The 22,694-nt window shown below is 38.5% G+C and overlaps 1 protein-coding gene across 9 annotated transcripts in view; it reads left to right on the forward strand.

The window, feature by feature from the left end:
• The window catches only part of RBMS3 (RNA binding motif single stranded interacting protein 3), a 726,761-nt gene that overhangs the window by 667,494 nt on the left and 36,573 nt on the right, over positions 1-22,694 (forward strand). For all 9 annotated transcript variants that reach the window (XM_061464999.1, XM_061464998.1, XM_061464997.1 and 6 more), the window contains one exon: positions 20,947-21,057. In XM_061464999.1, the coding sequence (XP_061320983.1) occupies positions 20,947-21,057 (111 nt within the window). The remainder of the gene's footprint in view (positions 1-20,946; positions 21,058-22,694) is intronic.

The raw sequence follows: 22,694 nt of genomic DNA on the forward strand, positions 1-22,694 counted from the left end.
ATGATTTATCTAGTTATTGTATAAAAATTATAGTTAGTGATGTACTCTAAGGACTTAGTGACCAGTTTGTAAGACTCAGGATTTCTGCTGTATCCAAGAACCATGATATATAATCCCTTCCAAAACCTGCTTAAATAGTTTGATTTTTTTGCCTCTTGATAATCCTGTGGGGAGGCTTGTTTCAGAGTCTTTGCACTACATTTTTCATTTCAAACCTAGAGGTTTCCCTGTTCTTTTTACATCCATCAAACATTTTCCCCTACCTTCACTAACTTTTCTCCCTTCTGAATGTTCACCACATTAGTTTATAGATAAAAATCTTACATACATCTTTATTTTCTAGGCTAACAATGTCAACATCCCTATGCATTTGCAGTAACGTAGGGATTTTGAACCTCTATCTGCAGCAATGGTCCTTCTTTGGATCTGTTCCACTTTGAGTTCATTTTTTCTAGGACAGCCAATGCTCATAGTATTCCAACCTTTTGTACAATAGCATTAATACTTCCTTCTCTTTGATGGGATTACTTTGCTGCATTGTGAAATAATATCTTTTTTCCCTTGCACACATGACCTTGGTAATGCAGTCATCTTCTAATTCACTGATATACCTAGGTTTTCTCTTTCTTCCAGGTTTCCAGTAAATGCTACTACGTTTTTATAAATGTGTGTATATATACATATATATATATAACATCCATATATATACCACAATGTAGTCATAAAGGAAATCACATATTAGCCTAATTGTCTTCATGAATTTGTGCCTTGGCCTGTTTAAACCAGTCCTTCCTCTGTACTAGCTCAATGTGCCTCTTTACTGAATGTACTTCACATCATAATTTCCCCAAATCTTACTATTCAAGGGCATTATTAAAAATACTGGGTGAGAACAATTCTTATGGAGATTTTAGTGATCCTCCCACTGAAGCAGTATATTTTTTATCATTCCCAAAGTTAAGTAATTTCTGGTATAGCATTGCCTGAAATACTTTATTGACCTTCAGAGAGCTTACAGCTGCTGCATGTCCTTTGTCTAGAAAATAGGTCATTTTATTTAAAAAAATGAGGTTGTCTAGCTCTGTCTTTGGTTTACCTATGTTTTATCTTCATTAATATACTTTAGTCCTAGCCACTGGACCTGTACTTCCGTGTGCCAGCTCTTCCATTGCTCTGCAATAGAGATGATCCAGTCCTTGTTCCTCATTTCACGTGAACTCATTGAGTTCAAAGACTTCTGTTTTTTTCATCTCCTTTGACTGTATTTATTCCTCTGCCTAAACTCTCATTCTCAGAAAGCTGCCTCTGCTGTCTGATGGCTCATGTGGGAAACTGAAGCCATCTCCTTATCCTGTTTGGGCTACTTCTGAAGTATCTTTAATGTGTATGTACCCCATCCTCACTGCATGGGGAGTCCAGCTCTGGGTTCTGCCCCTATTTTTCATTTATCTGTGTGAGAAACCTTTTGTTTCATGTTTGAATATCATTTGCAAAGTCTCAGACAGACTTTTAGCACATCTTTCTTCTGGCCTCTCGGTGTAGCTGGTTTTGTCTTATTTTTTTCTTCCATTCTGTATTAATTCCTGATAGGCTTATTGAGGTGTGTAAGTGGTGACTAATTAACACCTTCTTGACTGCAACTGGTAAAGCACTTTAATAATATAAGTATTTTTAAATGATTTTCCAAGAGACAGTGCTTACAGGTTTTTTATATCAATATACAAATGTACACTGTGATTTGACATCCTGAAAGTTAGAAACATCCAAGATATCATAAGTAATAGCTTATTATTGAATATAGTCAGGTCTAACACTGTTTGCCATTCATTTTTTACTCTGTTAGGTAAAATGCTTTCTTTTCAGTTTAAATGTCTTTAAAAAGAATGTAATATTGACCTAAGCTTTAGAGAACAGAGGTAAATCTAGATCAAACCATGTGTATCTTTTCTAACCTGATTTCAGCTCCACTGAAGTGGAGTGATTGCTTAATTACAGTTCTCAGGTTGTAACCTTGTGGCCTTGTTTTCATCTCAAACGGGTGTAAGTTGGGAATAAATCCATTCGAAGTCTATGCCTTCAACAGCATGTGCCAAAAAGCTTCTTGTTATAAATCAGCTATCTGCAACATTGTTGACAGCATGTTTTCAACCTTTTTCTTACATGATTGCAAAAATGAATAGTGAAATAAAATAGTATAAACACTGAGCATTCTTTGAGTGTTTCATAGTGGGTTGATGAAGAATGAGTTGTGTAACACAGTGACAGATCAACAGAATCTGAAGAATTTTGAAGGAGTGCCAAGTTGTTATTTATTGAAACCACTGAATAGTTATTTTTTGACTACCTGCCAAATAGATCGGTTTGCCTTCCCAGCAGGGTAGGTTTTCTTATCAAATGGCCTGTTAAAAGGAAGGTGAAAATCAGGGGTTGAAATTTCACTTCTAACTGTGGTTTAAATACTGTTATTTCTTATTACTGACTACGGCCTTGAGCACAACTAGGTACAGGATGACTGCTGAGCAGCCTTCCCACTCCATGACTTAAATAAGTTACCTGGGAAGTTTTGTATCACTGCTTCAGGCCTCGTTGCCCAGGAGAGTCCCTGTATCTAACATCCATCCCAAATGCCAAGTGTAGCCCTTTACCATTGTGCTTTTCAGAGCGAGCAATCAAGTGGAAATTACCTTTTCTCTATATGCTGCAAACCATACACACCCCAGTGCAGAAAACAATTGGGTTCCTCATTATCAGATGTCTATTTCTGCCTCCTACATAGCTGTATAATTCTCAGAGAAAAAACATGTGCATCCAGGGCACAGTCCAGGATAACTTGGATGATTTCTTCTTCTCCAAGCTGAGGGTCACAGGGCTGACACCCTGCTACTGATTTCCGTTATGGGACAAGAGGGTTGCATATGATTCACACAGCAAACAGCCTGCTTTCAAACACCTTTGTACTTTTCCGGTATGGCAATCTGTAAATCATTATGCACCCCCTCTTTGCCCAATCCACACAGGATGTGAGTCTGTGTCAGCTCCCAGCTTGATAGCCTTCCTCTTTAGTGCGATCAATTAAAAACTCCTGCTTGCAGCTTCGGAAATTGCTAGCCTGTCGCCTGCCTCTGGCCAAGAGGGTGGGCGTCATACTCACAGATGTCCCACATCTGACAGGGTTGAGGCTAGAGACATATTTTCCATTGTCAGGTGGGGGGAGAGCCCTGCAACTGTAAAGCTGGTCCATCCACACTGCTGCAACTACTCCTGGCTAACCCTGGGTTCTACTGGGCCAGGAGTACCAGCAGTGTTTTGGGAAAAGCGTGATTGTATGCACTTCACCACTGACATTTCCTCTTGCTGGCAGGCTATGTCATTTCTATAGGAAAGAGAGGATTGCTGTAGGTGTGCTTACTTTAAATGTGAGTGAAGTGTTTGATGCAATGAGTGTTTGCTGGTGCTTCAGAGGTCTTACTTCAGGGAGAGTTGGGGCTGGACATTTGTCAGGAACATTTTGACTGCTTCTGATAGGCAGATGCAGTGCTCTTTCTTCCTGATCTGTGTCTGTGGAAGTAGCAATGCTGTACTAGCTCCCTTGCTAGCTCCTACTCCAAGTTCAGCAAGCAAAGCCTCCCATCATGACAGCTAAAGCTGTGACAGGCCACATCTTCCCCCAAGAACAGCAGAGAATAGCAAAAATGTGAAAGACCTGTGCAATTCCCCTGGTTCCATGCTGCCTTCTACAGACAGTAACACCAAGTTCATATCTTCAACCTCCACTTAGTATCCAGTCTTCTGACATTTCAGCCTAATCTTCACTGGTGTTCAATACCATGGACACATTGGCTTTAATGGGGAGGCATCTACAGAGCCAATTTTAGACAGTTGCTAAGGGCAGGGTGATGGGGGGAAAATGGTCTTTGAAAGCTAGTCTTGGTGCTGTTGCTGCTACCTGGAGAGACTTTGGGTTCAGTGCTCATATTTGGACTCACAACAGCAAACATACTTTCAATCTGTGCCAATGTTCATGGTAAAGGCAGGTGTGACTTTCCTGGAGTAGCTTCCAAGACCGCCATACTAGTATTGCCCTTTTCTTTGTTTTGTCTCCACTTTCCAAGGTAGCAAAACCAGACCATTTTTCCTTGGGTGACAAAATTCAGTTTTGGCTATAATACTGAGAAACCTTTTGCTGGGACTGCACAGGTGATGTGTACATTTTTTGAGGCTTTGCACTTCAGTAGATAGTAACCACAGATGCTTCCACAGGCATAATATAAATAGGTCAATGTGTGCAGCTGCCATCCATTCATAAAAAAGCAGCATTGGAGGTGTTTGTGCTGTAAAAGGGGTGAGCTCATTGTAAAGATATTGGAATAGAGCTTGAGGAGTTTATAGTACCATAATCTAAGAGAACTTCCTCTCATGGGGACTGGATGTTCAGCTGCGTTCCTTTGTCATTCTTCATGGAGTTTTACATGCCATTCAAATCTGTCTTCCAAATAAAAATTCAGTGATACAGGTCATGGCTTTGAGCATGTGGGCTATGATGATTAGCCATGATCTGTTTGTGATGATTTCTGCTTGCCTCCCCAATATGTAATGTATTTGAATCCTCTCTGAGCTTCTTTTCATAACGCTGTTCAACAGATAAGTAAAAGAGTAAGTGGGAGCATGCTGTGAGTGTCAAGTGAAGTATGAGACTGTGCCTTGTTCTTACCTTTCATCTTCTCAGCCAAGCTAGGATAATATCTCATTGGGTATTATGCTATATTTATTCTTCTTCTCACAGACAAAAAGGCTATATTAACTCTTTTGTGCTGGTAAAATTCTTGTGGATAAATACAAGTGATGGAACTCTTTGAAGCTGATAATTCCAGTATCCAGTATAAGTCATAGATGCATCACAGGCATTGCTTTTGTATGTTATATGTTCTAAAGGACAATAGTTTTGCTCAAATGTGGTGGTTTCCCTCTGAGAAGTATTTTCTCTATTTCAAAGAATGCTATCTATCTCTGTGATATGCTCCAAAGTGGAAGCCTAAGCCAAGCAACAGCAGAATCAGCAGAAGGTTAGAATGCGTGGCAGACAAGGACTTAAAATCCCAAAAGTCTTCTCTCCCATTTTTTGCCATACACATTGTTGGTTAATTAGTTGCTGTGAAGTCAATGCATGCTAATGTGAAATTGTTTAGCTTCACTAAGTCATGGGCTGCAGCAAGCTGTTCAGGCCTTGAAACAGCTGACCCATTGGTACACCCAAATAACAAGTTTATAGCAAAGACACCTGATCAGAAGTGAAAAGATGAATCATTATCTTTAAAATATAGGACAGTTGCCAGCAAGTTTTAAGATTTTCCCTGCAAAGTTAAGGAAAAAAGGTAATGAATCAGTTCTGATGATTGATACAAGGTTCTTATTTTCCTGAAGGTTTCCAAAGGCTTCTGAAATGTTTCTGAAATATTCCAGTAATTGGTGTTGTACAATATTAAATAATCTGCCAAGCTGTCCAATTAAATACAGCCATAGTTGCTTCTCAAACCTAAAATTAACTGCTTGTCTTGACATAGTGTGAGCCCTCTTACACAGGTGGATAATTCAAGCTCCAGGAGGAGTTTTGGTCACCTAGTTTCTCAGTTCAGTGGATCTCCAATTGAATCATTTCCTCTTAATGGGTGACTTGACTAAGTGGTTTTAAATTAATTAGCTAACACAGTGGACCTGATATTGAAGTGTATGATCAGCATCTTATCAGGTACTACTTATTTCCTGTGTGAAACTGCAGTGGACTTCCCAACAAATTCAGAAAGTTTCTCCTTCTTCTAAGGAAGCTAATCAAGGAATGGTTGCACCATCCCAGGTGTGTTTTGACTTGTGATTTTTTTTCCCATCTGATTTTAAAGGCATTTTCAGAAAATCAATTCTTTAATAGTATTAGATGTTTTATTTGGTCACTTTTAAGAAAGCAGTAATTGACTTCTTACAGACATAGATTATTTTTTATCCACTAATACATTTTAATCCTGGTGCACAGCTATTAATGGGATATGCTTCCACTCCAAAGCAATTCAGATTGATTTTGTTTCTACTTCAGAAATATATTACAGTAGAGCCACAGTATATAAAAGTGCTCAGTGTGTTGAAATGAGCTAGCTTCATGGTATTTGCAGCTTCTAATGGGAGCTCAGTACATTTAGAGAAGAAGTGGTGATTGATTGCCTGATGCTGGGGCTAATTGATATGGCACTGAGTTAGTCAGAAGCTCTCAGCTCCATCAAAATCACACATGCCACTGCTCCAGTGCCTCTTAATATTGACTGGGTAGTTCATATGATAAAAGCAGCATGTCTTGGAGGAGACTTCCAGAGCTGAGTGAATCTTCCTTCAGCATTAGTTACATTCTTTCCAGAAAGGCTTCCTGCCTGGAGTAGCATTACTCCTCCACTGGAAATTTTTTTAAAGGATGTTCTCAGGTCTGTTTGTTTTTTATGGGCTTGGATGCGGTCACTGAGATCCTGTGAGATCAGAAGAATGGAATGAAAGTGGCCACAGATGACTCTTGAGCTATTTCCACAGCTGGATGCACAACAGCCGGAGTAGGCGGTCCTCTGCAGATGAATTAGTTCGTTGAAGTGCATGATACAAAACATCTGTTACAATGAGAACAAACAAAACCAATATGCCTTTGAAGACTGAGATGTGTTGGGAGCTGCTTGCAAGGGTGCCGAATGAGGCAGTTGTCAGCAAAGAAATGTTTTCAGGCTTGCCCTTGTCTGAACTAAAGCAAAAACTACACGGTAAAAATATCTAAATTCAATCAAGCAAAAGGCCTGCTTTTCTCAAATTTTTTCACTCTGATTCCTGGTACGGCAATGGGGAGGGAGAGAGCCCTTCTGTATCTAATTTTTTTTATATCTTAAACCACTTTCAATACAATGGTATAATTCCAGCTGAGTGGCTGTAAAAACTTAGAAGCTACACTGGTACTGTAACTGTTACTCTGTCAGTCATTCCCTGCACTGCTTTATTACCAGCTGTCTTGAAGTGCAATAGGCATTTTTCATTGTCACTGCCACCTGATGACAAATAAAACCTTCAAAATGGTTTTGCTCTGAGGAGTAGCTCATGGCTCCTAGCCAGAAGTAGACCCTTCACGTCACCTTAATGAGCAGAAGCGATACAAACGTTCTCACCCCGTTTCACTCTTACAAGACAGTTACTTTTAGCTGCCTTTGATTTTTTTTCTCACAGTTGAGCTGATGAGGAAGTAGGAATACTAGATTGATGGCTTCACAAGCAAAGATTTGGGAGGGCTTTACCCATGCTTATTACAAGCACGGTGACCAAGGGCATGTGGGATAGATATTTCTGCAGTAAACAAACATGATGTGTGCATGAAGGCTAAAAACAAATCAATCCTATATGCATAACAGGAAAAGGCTGCACTGCCAAAGCATACTTCCAGAGAAGGCTGGTGCACAGTCTTGTGTGTGCACATAAGGTACACGATTGTAGTAAAAGAAACAAATAGAAGTTAATCCTTTAGATGAGGTAAGTATTAGGGGTATGCAATTTTGGACCTGGAGATTCTTTAGTTCTTGCCCTGCTGATGGCCCTCTGTGTCTGCACAAGCAGCTACATTGGTTTTCTTAAAGACACAACTGAAACAGGAGCTCCCATGGGTCTCAGGGTGTCAGATCAGCCATCTTTCCTGGCTTTGCATCTGTGATCCAGTGGTAGGTGTCAGGAGAGGTGAGAAGCTGCTGAGGAAGCAAAGTTAAACAAGTGTCTTGTTTAGTTCAATTGATTCTAGTTTCTGCTTTCCTGTTGAGCAGGGTGTCTGATTGTATACGTAGTCATAGTTTATTATAGCTGTACAAGACAATTATGTTAATCTTACTTTTATTTCCTAATATTCTTTGATCTCATACACATCAAAGATGTAAAATTTTAGTCCTGCTGGTAATTAGGTATAAAGAAAATATGCTGTCTGTCAGTACAGAGGATACAAAGCACAAGAAATTGTCCTGAGGGAGTCTAGATTCTAGTCTAATTTTTTTTTCTTCTAATCAGATTTCTAGCTTCCTTTCATCAGTTGCCTCAGCTATTAAATAAATGTACTGGAAGTAAACTTTGCCATTGTGAAATTCATTCATCTTATTAAACCACCCAGTCACTCAGTATGGATCCTCAGTTGAGGAAAAGCAGTTTGATACATCAAACAAAAATGTACATCAGTGTTTACCAAACTTAGAGTAAGCCCTCGCAGTCTGTATTGACAAAGGTTTCACGCTTGCTTGCCGTTAGTTTTAAGCAGACCAGGGCTAATGCTGTGCACAGTTCTGATTTGATTCATCCGTTATAGTCCAAAGGCTTTGATTTCTAACTTGTGATTAGTGCTGTGGTCAAGAACAGCAAATGAGTATATGCTAAATTATTTGGCTCTGCAGTTGCTCTTCAAAGCTGTCTTTCTGGAAAGAGAAAACGTTCAGGGCTTATTTTACAATTTCTGCAGTGAATCTCTGCATCAGTACTTTATGCCTACAGCTGGTAGATTTATAAGTTGCAATTTATTCTGGGGATTGACCCCTTCCCCCACTTTTGTTCATGAATTGCAAAGAGATCATTATCTTCATAAATTTGTTTACTGTCCAGAACTTTTTTATGAATAATTTATGGCAACATTTCAGCCTAAGGATTGTTCTCAGTGCACATAACAAGTATTTATTAGATGGTTTCATACTGGAAGTTATTAGCCTTGCTGCCTTCCTTTTCTGAGGTTGGTTGTCTTGATCTTTGTTAATTATTTCAGCTTCTAGACAAGATCAGTGTCTTGCGATAAAATGAGAAGTTGTTTCTTGATTAAACATCTCTGCAGGCAGCCATAGGCTCCTGTGTGACAAGTACTGCAGAAAATAAAAATAACACAAAATTTAAAATTGGGTTGCTGAAGAAAAATAGATCCCTCAATTACAGTCTGAATCTGAAAACAAGAGCAAGATCATTTCTGCTTGCAGTAATTAATGACAATCTGTCTGTGGTATAAACATCTATTGTGTACCTGAATAATAATGTACAGTTTGGCATCTTTCTCTGAGGATTAAAACAATGTGAAATCCTGGTAGCATTCAGGTCAATGACAAAACTAATTGATTTCAGTGTGGCTAGGACTTCAGGCCAATTTGTCAGATTCTGTAAACTGAGATCTGTATGTTACTGTGATTGTTGGGTTATGGAGATTTTAACCATTGAGATTACAAATGGCTTCTGCTAAAAGTTTGTCCTCATCTAGTTCTGATCTTATACTTCAAGCCTGTGCATTTCTGCATTACTTCCCTGCATTTATAATCATTTGCAGTGACACACTGAGCTGAACACCACAAAATAGGGTCTTTCATGATTATTATGATTATTATCATTAGTGTGAGGTGTCCCTGCCCATGGCAGGGGGGTTGGAACTAGATGATCTTAAGGTCCTTTTCAACTCTAAGTAGTCTATGATTCTATGATCCTATGATACTGCAGTTCCTTGATAGTAGAAATAGTACCAGAAAACACCACAAGAGACACTACCAGAAAACCATTTCATGTACTTTTTAGTCCCACAAATGGATTTTCTGTGTGCCTGGAAAAGCCATTGCAGATCAGAAATATGGCTGCCAAGAGGTTGGTCTCTATTGGAGTTTATCAGAACATCTGCTGTTAATTATGTTGTGTCTTTTGATGTCAAAGACAGAACAAACGTTTGTTTGTTTTTGTGGAGGAAGGAGGTTCACACAGACAGAAGATTCACAGGCATGCAGTGCACAGAGTCCAGCCTTTGAGTCCCCATCACTCTGGAATTATTTAGATCACTCTGTTTTTTCTATACGCATAGCTCTCAAGAAAAGATGGGGTTATTACCCTTTTGCCTATCATCTAGTTCCCATTTATCTTCCTTTGGATATTTTGTGTTTCTTTTTCCTCTGAGGTTACCTTTTCCCTCTGGCTGTGACTGGTGAGACTATTACATGTGTAGTACTCTGAATAATAATAAATTTGGCCTTGTGGGCAAAATCAAATAATAACTCTAAAACTTGTCTTGAAGTGAAAATGTGCAAAGGGAGAAGGTAGTGACACAGAAAAGTTGTGAAAATGTTGTTAGACTCCACTCCAGGAAAGAACTTAGGGAGTGGGGAGACAGTGAGGGGAAGAACAAAGACAAAATATATATAATCTTTCTGTTTTGATTTCTGGTTACTGAACTGATTTTAAGTGGGATTTTTTTCCTTCAAATTTAGGTAAATTCTGAAATGAGATGTCATTTTGAAATATGGTGGGAGCATTGCATTTTGACAGCTCCAATTATTTCTTGCTTTTGGTCACAGTTATGTGTCAAGTGTGACCTGAGTTCACGTAATGTTTTATTCTCCCTAAAAGTGTTTTCTCCAAATTATTTACTGTTCATCTCATCAATACATGTATACCATCCAGCAGGCCTTTTTCTTTTCTGAAGCTTGTACTGTGATATATTCCTCCAAAGCATAGAGATCTTCTTACCTTCATGTAAAAGGCATTGTCCTGAACTCATGAGACCCATCTGCCCAGTCTGTGCTGTCCAGGTGGCTGATCATCCAGTTAGTCAAAGACTCACTCTGGTACATTTGTCACAGTAGTGGACCATCAGCTTACTCTCTGGCAGCAGAACAAGGTGCTGTAAATTGTCTGAGGCATTTTCACAGTAGTATTTGGTAATAGGCAGTTCCTTGTCAGCTGTTTTTCTGGAGAAAACTGAGCACCTCTACAATATTCAAATACCTGAAAGATATTCAGGAAAACAGCCCAGAGAAACATTATTCACTTCAACATAAAATTCTGCAAATCACACTGTGTGTGGCGACACAAGTAAAGGAATAGAGAACATCTTCATCATATGTCAGGATCTGACTGCTGTGCATTCACATGGGCTTGTACACAGTGACTGGTAGGAAATGGTGGTGCACCAAAAAGCTATGATAAATCAAAGATTTTATAGAGAGTAGTGCAGCATGTATGGATAAATGTGAGCCACAGACACCTACCTAATTTACTCCAAGTAAGCAAACAAGTCCTAGCAGCAAACTTGGACTTCATTTGGTGATGTTGCTTTGACTATTTTTTATTTTTTTTTTGCTACTTTTATGACAAAAGGTTGCAGTCAATCAGACAGCCTGATTCTGAGAAATGCAGACCTCTGCATTCATCTGCTTATGCAAAAATTGACTGCTGTTTTAGGGTAGGTGGAAATGGATTATAATTTGTTGTAAATAGCGAGAGGTTGCAATCTATCAATGAAGAGAGAGGTAGTAATAAAGTATTTGATCATTCTAGGCACTACTGTAACTGGGGAGATGAAAAAGTACTTTTTCATCTGTTTTCTACATTCATTTACCAGTATCACCAGAATTCCTCTGAAACTAGTGGTGTGATGGGATGGATGTTGTCCATTCACTAATGTGGAAAATGGACTCTTTCAGGATCAGTCTTCAGTGGTTATGGCCTGAGAAGGCATAGTAGTGATTGGTGTAAATGGGGCAGCGTGTGGGGAAGTGCCAGTGCAAGCCTCTCCCCCTCTGTTCCATCACTGCCCTTCATCTTAGAGTTAACCTACAGGGATGCAGCTGTGGGGATTCATCCCTGAATTTCTCAAAATCCTTGGGGGGGGCTGTTGGACATCACCAGTTGTGGTGATGTATTTTTTTGATGGAGTTTCTCTGTGGGTAGCTGATGCCTGGATATAACTGAACACCTGTAGCTTGATAATGACTTTCAGTCCCAGCAATCATCAAACCTGGTGACCCAGCATTGAGACTCCCTATTCTGTTACCAGTCCTCTGAGCCTCTCTGTTTTCCCCATGTACTTTCAACATATTTACCATGTTACAGCTGTGCTCACTGCTATACAATAGTTAAGAGGGCTGCCAGCATTTCCAGTATGAACTCATATTTTAAGGATAATAACTCAGCTGTAAAAATGTGCTCCAGGCTCAAACTTTATAAAGAAGATCTCAGCCCAAGAGTGACTTTATCTGGACAAAAGATAAGGGAAAATATATCCATTTGTATTTACAGATATATTAAAAACAAAGTAAGTAATCCTTGCCGGATCAGTTATTTCCTTTTACTTCTTTTTAGCTTAATAATAACCAAAATCTACATCTTTTTTAATTTTTCACATCTACTTTTTAGATTAGCTAGTCCACTTGCACAATGAAGTTTTACTCACAAGGGTCAGTTTTGAAGTGCTTTTCCTCAATATTTTTTTCTTCTTTTAAAAGACAATAAAGTGTGGAGCAAAGTAGACTTAAATTAGCCATTTTCTGTTATTGACTTCAATCTGCACAGCATGAACAAAAGGTAAAACGTTTCCTTTTCTTGATTCATTTGGATTGGAGTATGTAATCAAAACCACCTTTTTCTCTTTGGCCCTGCAGTGGTGACAACCTGGGTTATACCCGCATCTTGTGGACTTGAGAAAGTTCAGAAGTAAATCCAGACCCATCCAAGAACCGGTAACAGACTAGGTCCTGAGTCTATATATCACGCAGATTGTAAAGTAGTTAGAGGTCTTTGGTAGAAGGGGTACTTAGAAATTTCAAGCATTTATTTTAACAAATGAGCAGGTTTCACTGGAAGTACCTTAAAGTAAACAGGAACTTAAAATATTAGATTCTTAGTTATAAAACATGTTCATCCTCTGTAGAGTCTTATTTTCTGACTGTGGACAAAAACCTAAGAGTTCGAATTTGATTTCATTTACATCAGTTGTACCTTCACTGATTTAAATGTGGTTAGCTTTGACATGAATGCTCTCTGTGCTTGCTCCCATCAGCTTTACTGGCTTCTTGTAGTCTCATGCGTCAGGAACAGAACTTTTAGGTAAGGACATTTTTGCAGCCACAGTTTCTTCAGATTATGTCTGTATTATCGGTTGTTCAAAACAATGGAAAACTGGACAGGGGTCACTGAAGACATCATCCAAGGATGATGAAGTTGTTCAGGTGCAACAGAAACCATGTGTTAATGGCAATTGTCTTGTACAGAGTCTAATCCAACCAGCAATTGGTCAGACAAAACATAGTTAAAATTTATAAAGGCACAAGTAAGGCATAGGCTCACATTACTTTTAATGATGGAATATAAAGTAAGAAAGTACTACTGAAAATCTGTTCCACAGTCTTGGTTTTGAGGTCCGTCTAATCTTGGAGTGGCAAGAAGCATCCTGATGCTTACCATTCTCTTGACCATTCTTCCCATAGTCCCCTCAAGGATTAGGGATCTTGCAGAGGAGAACCCCACTGTCTGCCACCCTGGCACCTCAGTCTCTCCTTGGTATTTCATTCAGTAATGCCACCTCATTTTCTGAAAGCTGAAGACATTTCAGGTTTTTCCATCTAATTCTGATTGTGGCTGGGTCCTTCTGCTGTTTGGAGTGAACACCATGCACACTCATACTGTTCTCTTCTGCCTGCAGTTGTGTAGGATGTCATTTTGTCATCATACCTCTGGTGAATACGTAGGGTTATAATACCCATCTGCTTATCTGGTTCTTTGGCTTTTGGGTTGTTTTTTCCCTTTTGTTGATAGCCAGTTCCTCAGCATTTCTGATGTCTCCCAGTGTCAGTGTTTGTCCTTCTAATGAGTGAATCTTTTCTTCCAGTGCAGCCACTATGTTGCAGCTCACACAGCGCAAGTCCCTCCTGGTTTCAGGCAGGAAATGAAACATGGCACATCTGTTACAGATCACAGCTGCTATCCTGTCACTGGCAGTTGCAGTGTTGAGGCTAAAAGTGCACACAGAAGAAATGTTAAGACATTTCCTTCCCAAACCTAGTTAGCCAGTCTCTGTGCCTGGCAAATGACCTATGTACTAAATCTAACCAGAAAAGCAGAGATCAACAGTGAGGTCTTTCAGACATTTGGTCTCATCAAATGTCTGTAGTCATGACTTCATAGAGACACACAGACAGGGAAAACTGGCTCACCTTGCCCAGAAGGCTCAACACGCAGGGACAGCCAGGATTCTACCACGTTAAAAATGCCATACATGCATCTCATGCCACCAGCCTGCTCTGCTCCTCCACATCCAAGTACAAGCTCTTGAGGCAAATCTTGCTGTTAGGCATTTTTCTTGTATTTTGAGTGTATTTTCCTGAGTAAAATCAAGTAACTGTTTTCAGCCAATAACAGAAGCTCTTACTCAACATTTATTAAATGTTGCTCATAAATAATAAGCTTTAAAACGTGTCACTGCTGCTTTTATTTGCTTTTGTCAAAATAAATCCTGGACTGAGACTTTCAAACATCAAGCAAATTATCCACATGTTTAAAAAAACAGTGTGGACTGAGTGGATGTAATAGAACTGGCAAAATCATTTGTCTTCCCATAAGCAATTATAAGTGTGTATATATAAGTCTATATATGTAAGATCAGACTGTTGAGGATGCAAATATGGCTTCCTTTTTTGAAAGTTTATTTTGCACCCAGTGAGGCAGGGAAGTGAAAATTTAAACTAAACACAGATGCTGACTCATATTTTAATTGTGCTGTTTGATCATTTCCATTTTGCACCTTGTTAGAACTAGGATGTGCCATCAAGTCAATTTTAATGCCTGGTTAGAGGCATGAAGGGAGGGAACACAGCAGAAGTGTTTGGAGAGGAAATGTTTGGATTTAGCTTTAATAGATTAAACTCCATTATAATGCTAAGAAAATCTAGTCCACAAGAGAGAGACCCCTGATTCCCAGGCACTGAGTGACATGGGCAACTTTTTGTTAGCCACAGAAATGCAATCTCTTTCTTTTTTTAATTCCTTTTAGATTAACAGACAGTGGTACGTTATGAAACTTACTGGTTTTTCAACTCTGGTAGGAGCATAAACTACTGACATAATGTCACAGTGGCAGTCTCTGATGTATTTATTAACCAGTACCAATATAGTTGCAGTTATTGCTTTATTTGTGCACACAGCTACGGATACAAAACTCTTTCTATTGCATCAACTGTATTTTCTTTATCTCTTGATGTTCGCATTTCTATATTCTTTTAATCTGCATTTATATGTGGAGCCTAGTATCTGTATATTATCAAAAGCTGTATTTCAAACTAGGAGGCACAACATACAGCTAAAGGCAAGAAAGGCAATGGGAAACAAACCATCCAAAACCTTGGCTGTTGCTATAGGAAACATGGTACATATACAAAGTTCACTTTATTCTTTATTTACCACATGATATTTGAATTCCTAATTCTTTAAGACCAGTTACTTCTGGGTAGTAAGTGTCTTGGACCTCTGACATACTTAAAACTGAGGAAAAATGTTAACAAACTTACAGAAAAGAAAAAAAAAAAGGGAGAAAAAGAAAGCAAATGTGTCCATTGGTCCAAGGAAATTCAGCTAAGGTACGAAGGTGATGTCAGGTAAGAATTTGAATTTATGTCCAAGATTAGAAATACTACAGTTTTGGTTTAACATTTGCCACAGAAGCAGGACTCAAAGTTGCTGAAAGTCTGTATCAGGGTTTGCCCAGTCCAAAGTTAAAGTTTCTTTAATTTAGTGCAGTGTTTGGGCTTCTTGCTTACTTTACCACATTTTCAGTGAGCTTTGAAATCCAGCAAAGTTACGAAATGAAAACAAATCCTAAGGTTTGCAAAATATACATTATTAGCTCATGTCTGCAGGTCTTCTTCACCAAACTGAAATAATGATTTTATTTTTGATCAGTTAGTAAATGCCAAGGTAATTGGTAACTTTTCATTGAGAAAAGAAGAATAGGTTTTTATTCGGTTTTTATGAAATATTAACAAGTATTCGAAGCAGAATTGATGACAGAGAGCAGAGAGGATTTCACAGCTAACTTTAATCATCCTACTATATTCATGGAAGTTTGGCCACTTAATAGCTGGCTCAGAGTACTTCACCAGGCTCACTGCTCTGACAAGGGGATCCTGTTTTTCCTGCTGTCTGTAGGAGGCAACCCAAGAAGATGAGACAAGTCTATCTAGACAGAAGAGTAAATCAATATAAATATGGTCCTAATTTATTCAGTATGCAGAGAGAGTACATTTATCTGCAAAAAAAGTATGCATGTTGGGGTTTTTTCACATTAATTCTTGACAGACATGTCTGTCTGATAAGTATAAAGTAATCCTTTCACTCAGTTTAATAACGCCTCAAGAAACAACATGTTCTCGATAACATAAAGACATTTGTTTGGTAGTATGGTAATAACTTTTCAGATGGAATGACCTGGTGCTTATATAACAGCACAATGTGTCTATAAACAAATCTGGAAAGTAAGTTTGCTGCTGTAATGTTTGTTGGCTTTACATTGGCCAGTGTTTACAAACTAGAATCTGTAAGTATGCTTAACTTGTTAAAACTTCCTAAATAAAGAAAAAGAAGTAAACTGTCAAATAAGCAGATGCTTACTGAGAGCTTTAAAAACTATTTATTCAGCTGGTATTTGTTCCGTAAGTCCAATATCAGTATTAGAACACTGTAATAAAACAGAAGCCTTTACTACAGTTTATTATTGTAGAAAGCTGGGACTAATCTTCCTACCACTGGCCCCCAAGTGCATCTCTCAACTAGTGACCTCTCTGTTCCTAAAGCTTCCTAATACGCTTTTTATTTCTGATGTCACTTTCCCACCCTTTGAAGCACGTAAGTTGGCATGTGTCATTGTACCAATATAAACTTAATTTCTGCTGCTGCCTTTTGACATTTGGTATTGGCAAGTATTTAAAGGAATTTACTTAATGCAATAAACAGGCTGTATTTAGTGTCCTTCCTGTGATTCCTGTGTGTTGCCATATAGGGAGTGGGCAGTGTTTGTAGTTGATGAAGTCAGACTTCTTGTTTGCAAATAATGGACTACAAAATATTCTGAAATAAATATATTCACTTTCTTACATGAAAAATATGTCCATAGGGCTTAGAGCATTTTAGCACAGCAAGGTCTTTCAAGTAAAGTGAAGGGAAATTAAAGTCTGTATTTCAATGAATATATCTTGGGTTTATCAAACTGTTGCTAAAATTGTGCTTTTTCTTCTGTTATTGATTCCTTACCATTTGCCCTGTTAATTTCTTTTAAAGCCATTATAACATTGACAGAATAGTATGACAAGTGTATATGCCAAGAATAGCTTCTAATTTCTTCTACAGGTTTTATCAACTAAGCTGGGCCTTCAGTAGTGTTATGCCATGCTAAGATGTCTCTCTCTATAGTTTATAAACTCAGTGAAATCAGACATCCAAACAGATGAAAATGAAAAATGTTTGCCAGTCACCAAGTGGATGATTATCAGAAAATACCTATTATAGGCCAAAAAGAATCAAATTACTTTTAATATGATGGCAACATCTGATGCAAGGCATTGTTGTCTTCTACAGATAAATAAGTTGAATATGAATGTACTTGACAGTATGTATTATGAAATGCATTATGGTCTGGAGACTGAGTGTTGCCCTAACAACCAGATGATATTTCCTTAATTAAGTGTAATTTTTTTTCCATATGTGATCACAAGAGGATTCTGCAGACTCTGGTGAATTAATGGTCTGGCAAATGCATATGATTCTCTGCTCTAGGTAGCTGTCAACTTCAAATATGTTAAGCTGTCTTAGGAAAGCTGCAAAAACTTGATTTGTTTTTCCAACTTCTTTTCCTAATGTATTAAATGGTATGTGTTTAGGGACTAGAATATATGTATTTTCTATTCAAAAATAATGTTTACTGTCTTTAAGCATTTTTTTTGTCCTTGATATATTTCCTTTCAAGTCCATATTTTCTAAAATAGTTTATTTGCAAATCCTGTATGTCTTCTTACTTACTGAAAGACATTTGCTATCAGATTTTTCCACTGAGTGTCTGGCACATGGGTTTGCTACACTAAATCATAGGTTTTCCTTCACCACTGCCCCGTCTTCATTTCCAAGTTCCTGAATTTATGCACAGGAAAAGCTATCAGTCTGTCTTGTCTGTAATCACAGCAAGTTCCTCCAACCATACCTTTGCGATAAACATCTCTGCAAAGAAAGCTTGGTGTTTTAAGGCTCTTGGACATCCTAAATTAATTGCAGCCACTACTGCTGGCAGTGCAAGGCGGCATGAAGCTATGGTGTGGGTGTGACTTTCTGCTTAGCCTCATTGAGCTTACAAGTGGAAGCTCACCTTGCCTGTCACAGAAAGCCCTGAGGCAGTTCCCCATCTCTACGCCAAAGGAGAAGAATGCAAACTGATAACTGTTTATCAGTTGACAGATTTGGTCTGCACAAAGCTTACAATTTCTTACCATAACCAAAAAGTGCAGGTGGGTGTCCAAACACCAAGAACTCTTCTGACTGTGTGGTATCCCAGGCCACTGATTTTGAACATACAGCAAGAACATTGTTTTCCTTGGGTATGGTGCTGCTTCAGACTCTTGCACTGAATCTAGTATGCAAAGACTGCCAAATGGGTTGAGTGAGTGTATGCCCCATAGATGTGCATTCAGACTTTCAGCAGAAGGGTAGATTTTCAGGGAAAATAGAGAAGCATGAAAGAGAAATGCCATGTAAGCAAGAAAGAAGGGCTTTTGAATAGAATATTAATTTTACTATGCCGTAAGAAATTTTGTGGTGAAAGTTTGTGACTATCTTGATTTGTAAGGACCTGTGCCAACAAGAAGAAGGATAGCCTTGTTGTAGTTTATTAGAATTACTTAATCAGTGGGTTAATCAATGTAAACCAGTGCAATTTATTATAGCCAAGAAAGAGGCCAAAGTGTTTGCAAGTACTGCAGGTTTGATACTTGCACGTTGATCAGCTTGGTTTATAAGCATTTATTTGGAATCACGACAGATATTCTATAGAGGCTAGTTTCTATAATTTGCTAAATTTCTCTGGGGACTCTTGTCAGTGCAAGGAATGTAATGTGCTGTGAGACGTTGTCGTGGTTTAAACCCAGTCACTCACTCCCGGTGAGTGGTGCCGGGCTGACAACAATCGAGGGCCCCCCCCCCTCAACGGGGCTCTCCCCTTCCCCGCTCCCGGAGGAACGGGGAGGAGGATCAAAAGAGCGCAACTCCTACGGGCTGAGACAAGAACAGTCCAGCAACCAATGTACAACACAAAGCACCACCGCTACCACCAACGACAGCAATGATAAGAGAAAATAACAAGGGAAGAGAATACAATACCACCGGCCAAGAAACGAGTCCCACCCGGAAGCCCGTGTCCTTCCGGGTAACTCCCAGTTACCCCCCACTGCGGGCATGATGTGCTGTGGTATGGAATACCTCTTTGTCTAGCCTGGGTCAGGCGCCCCGTCTCTGCTTCCTCCCGGCTTCCCCTCCTCCCTGGCAGAGCATGAGCCTCACAAAGTCCTTGGTCAGGGTAAACATCACTTAGCAACAACCGAAAACATCGGTATCACCAGCACTGTTCCCAGGCTGGAAGTCAAAACACAGCACTGCACCAGCTACCATGAAGGAGAAACATGACTGCTACTGCTGAACCCAGGACAGACATAAAACAAGCATGTATGTATTTCATATGCTAAGGGTATTTCAAAAAGGACTGACCAAGCTGAGCCTACTTCCTCTTTACCATTGCATGCAAATAATGAGTTCACAGAGACTGAAGAACCTACTTCTCAGATAGGATGCACATAGACAAAATATTGCTGGAAGGTGAGAAAAAATTAATTGGTACTTCCCCAGCATTTTTTATTTTTGGTTATTTTTTATTTGTGACTGAAAATTTGAAGTCTTTTGCGTCTTATCAGATCCTCGGCAATGCACTCACATAGCTGTGCAGTAATAAAGGGGAGAAAGACACGTAAGAACAGGTGTTCTGAGGGTTTTGGAACTAGTTTATTTAAAATTCCTGTTCAGCTGTGGATTTTGTCAGTAATCTTAATGGAAAAAAAAATGTCAGTTTTCTTTTTTTATTAAGCAAATACGTTCAGCTGTGTTTTCCACACTTTGTAGTAGACATAATGTGACTGTGCAAATTTATAATGTGTGCATACAAACATACATATGCACAAAGCAGAGATATTATTTGGTAGGCAGAAATGGCTGAAATGCCTCCTTATTTCACTATCTACAAGAAAGAGTGGATTACTGTTTCTGATTTTCTCAACATGGGAATTAGTATTTTACACCATAAAACTGAAGAGACTCAACACTTCACTAAGGCATGGTGTTACTAACATGGTACCTTGGGGAGTGGGAGAGCAAAACGCCAGGAATATGAATGGCAGAGAAGCTCTCTCCAAAACTCCTCTAGTATGTCTTTTGTTTCATTTCTGTTCAAAGTCTTGCACTGGCTTTAGTTCATAGGCTGCTTGTTATTAATGTCTTTTTTTTCATGTGGAGAAGAAAAATGCTTTTAGACACTGTGTATGTGTTTTAAGTGGGTGTCACTACCAAACTTACTGTCAGTAGCTGGTCTTACTTAATGGGCTATAAAGTGTCATGAGTAAGGGTTCTTAATTGACACTGGAAAAATCCAAGATAATCACTATAATAGGATGAAGATCTCAGAAACTAAAGATTTTAGAAGTCTGAGGAAATTGGGGACATATGTGTTTTGTCTGTAAGATTGTTCTATATACAATATGAAAAAAAAGAAATGACAGGCATTTTGCAATGTACAGTAGCCTTCATCATAGAAAGAATATATGCATTTGTTTGTCAGAAGCAATGAAGTAAAAATTGACATTTAATTGGAACCAACATAAAATGGCCTCATTAGTGGTACAAATAATACATGTGGGTAGCTTGGTTGTCAATAGGAACAAAACATATTTCCTCTGACAGGTATGTATATTAGTCTCTCTTAAGATTCCTGTCAAGTTTTCAGTCAGGTTCACTCATTTAGAGAATGCTGCCTTTTTCCTTTCTTTTTAAGTGAAATGTTGAAGTGTAAACGATGTGTGTTTCTAGGGTGCTGTGATAACGCCGACAATGGACCACACTATGTCAATGCAGCCAGCAAGTATGATGGGCCCTCTGACCCAACAGATGAACCACCTTTCCTTGGGCACAACGGGAACTGTAAGAACATGTATTATACTATTTACTTTCTGTATTGCAAAACATTCATTACTTAACTGAGTTTCTCAAGGTAATTTATTGCTCTTGGGTTTTCAGTGCTTCACCTTTTTGCCATTTTAATATTGCAGTGATTTACTTTGATTTTTCTCCATATCCAGAGATTTCTGGCCCTGTCTGAGCAAAGATATCAAAGTGTTTTTCATTACAATGAATGGAAACATAATGTATGACACAAACAATATCCTCATATTGCTACGTCATGCAAATGTGTTTACAGATATGTTTCTAAAACAGTCATACAGTCAGCATTAGGTATTATAGGACAAAAATGATGAAGTAGTATGAGTATTAAAGCAGCGGGTCAACAAAATTCTACTCTGTACTTAGCAGGAATTATCTGTACTAATTCTCGTGTAAATATTAGTTTTTTAATCAGAAATTTCTTTCATGTCAATCTAGAAAGTTTTATTCCTCTAGGAAATGGGAGTTCTGGCTTCATGGTAGGATCCACTACTCAATTCTAAACCATAGCAGCCAGCTATGCTCCGGGCATCATATAGCAGCCATCATTTGCTCCAGGCTCAGAAATGTGATTTTGGGTCAAGGTCAGCTGTGTTTCCAGTATACTATATTTAAATATGCATATTTCAACAATTATTTTCTCTTTAAGCTGTGTCAGATTCAAGTAACACCCCCAGAGTCAGAGAACGGTAAAAAATACTCTCAATAAAAATGATTACAACTCTTTGAAAAGTACAAAAGCCTTCACAAAATGAGTGGTGGTTTGATATGTGAATGTGTGCACACTGCATACACATGTATATTTTTAAGAAAATGCAGGCATAAGCATTACACTTTTATGTCTTTATCACACATGCTCTTTACCTAATAATTACTTGAAAGATCTATTATGTATTTAAAATTTTTATCTTTTTCTCCAGTCTACTACTTGATACTAATCGATAGAGCATCTTTTTCCAACCTTTTTTAAAAATTTAATAGGTACTGAGTAAAGTTGCATCTGTACAGGCTTACTTAGCCCCCTGTGTCCACTTAGCCACTTAACTCCAGTTTCTTTCCACCTTATTTAAAAAAACTCTGTTAAGATCTGAGACTTGTGGTTTTATTTCTGACAAAACTTAAAGATGATGATTTATTGTTTATTCCTGTTATTTTAAATATTTAATTCAATAGTCAAAAGATGTAGGAATTGGATCTCAAATCTAATATCAGCATTTTTCCTCTGAAGACATGAAATCGCAGCAAGCACGAGGACTCATGAGAATTTCTGCATATGTAATTGCTGCCTCTCAAAAGTGTGGTTAGAAATTAAGACAAGGAAATGGAAAATGGTTGGGCTGCTGGGCAGCTGCTATGAATTTTTCCTTCTGTCTATCATTTTAATTTCTACAACTCTTGTGCACATTGTCTTCTGTGATCGTTTTCTTGCAGTCTTAATGCTATGAAAGTCCCAGGTAATGTTCTGTTGTGACACTATTACAATGGTTATAGTAACAAATCATTTGGGGAGGCAGGGAATGGACTCTGAAAGGCAGTGAGTGATCTAGAGGGCAATAATAAGATCCTGAATTTATTTTACTGCAACTGAAAGGAGATATTTCCTTCCTTTTCCTAGC

This window comes from Pezoporus flaviventris, unplaced genomic scaffold (assembly GCF_033815535.1).
Source record: "Pezoporus flaviventris isolate CSIRO_AGI_PZ_B2104156 unplaced genomic scaffold, CSIRO_AGI_Pfla_v1 ptg000037l, whole genome shotgun sequence".
Classification (NCBI taxonomy): Eukaryota; Metazoa; Chordata; class Aves; order Psittaciformes; family Psittacidae; genus Pezoporus; species Pezoporus flaviventris.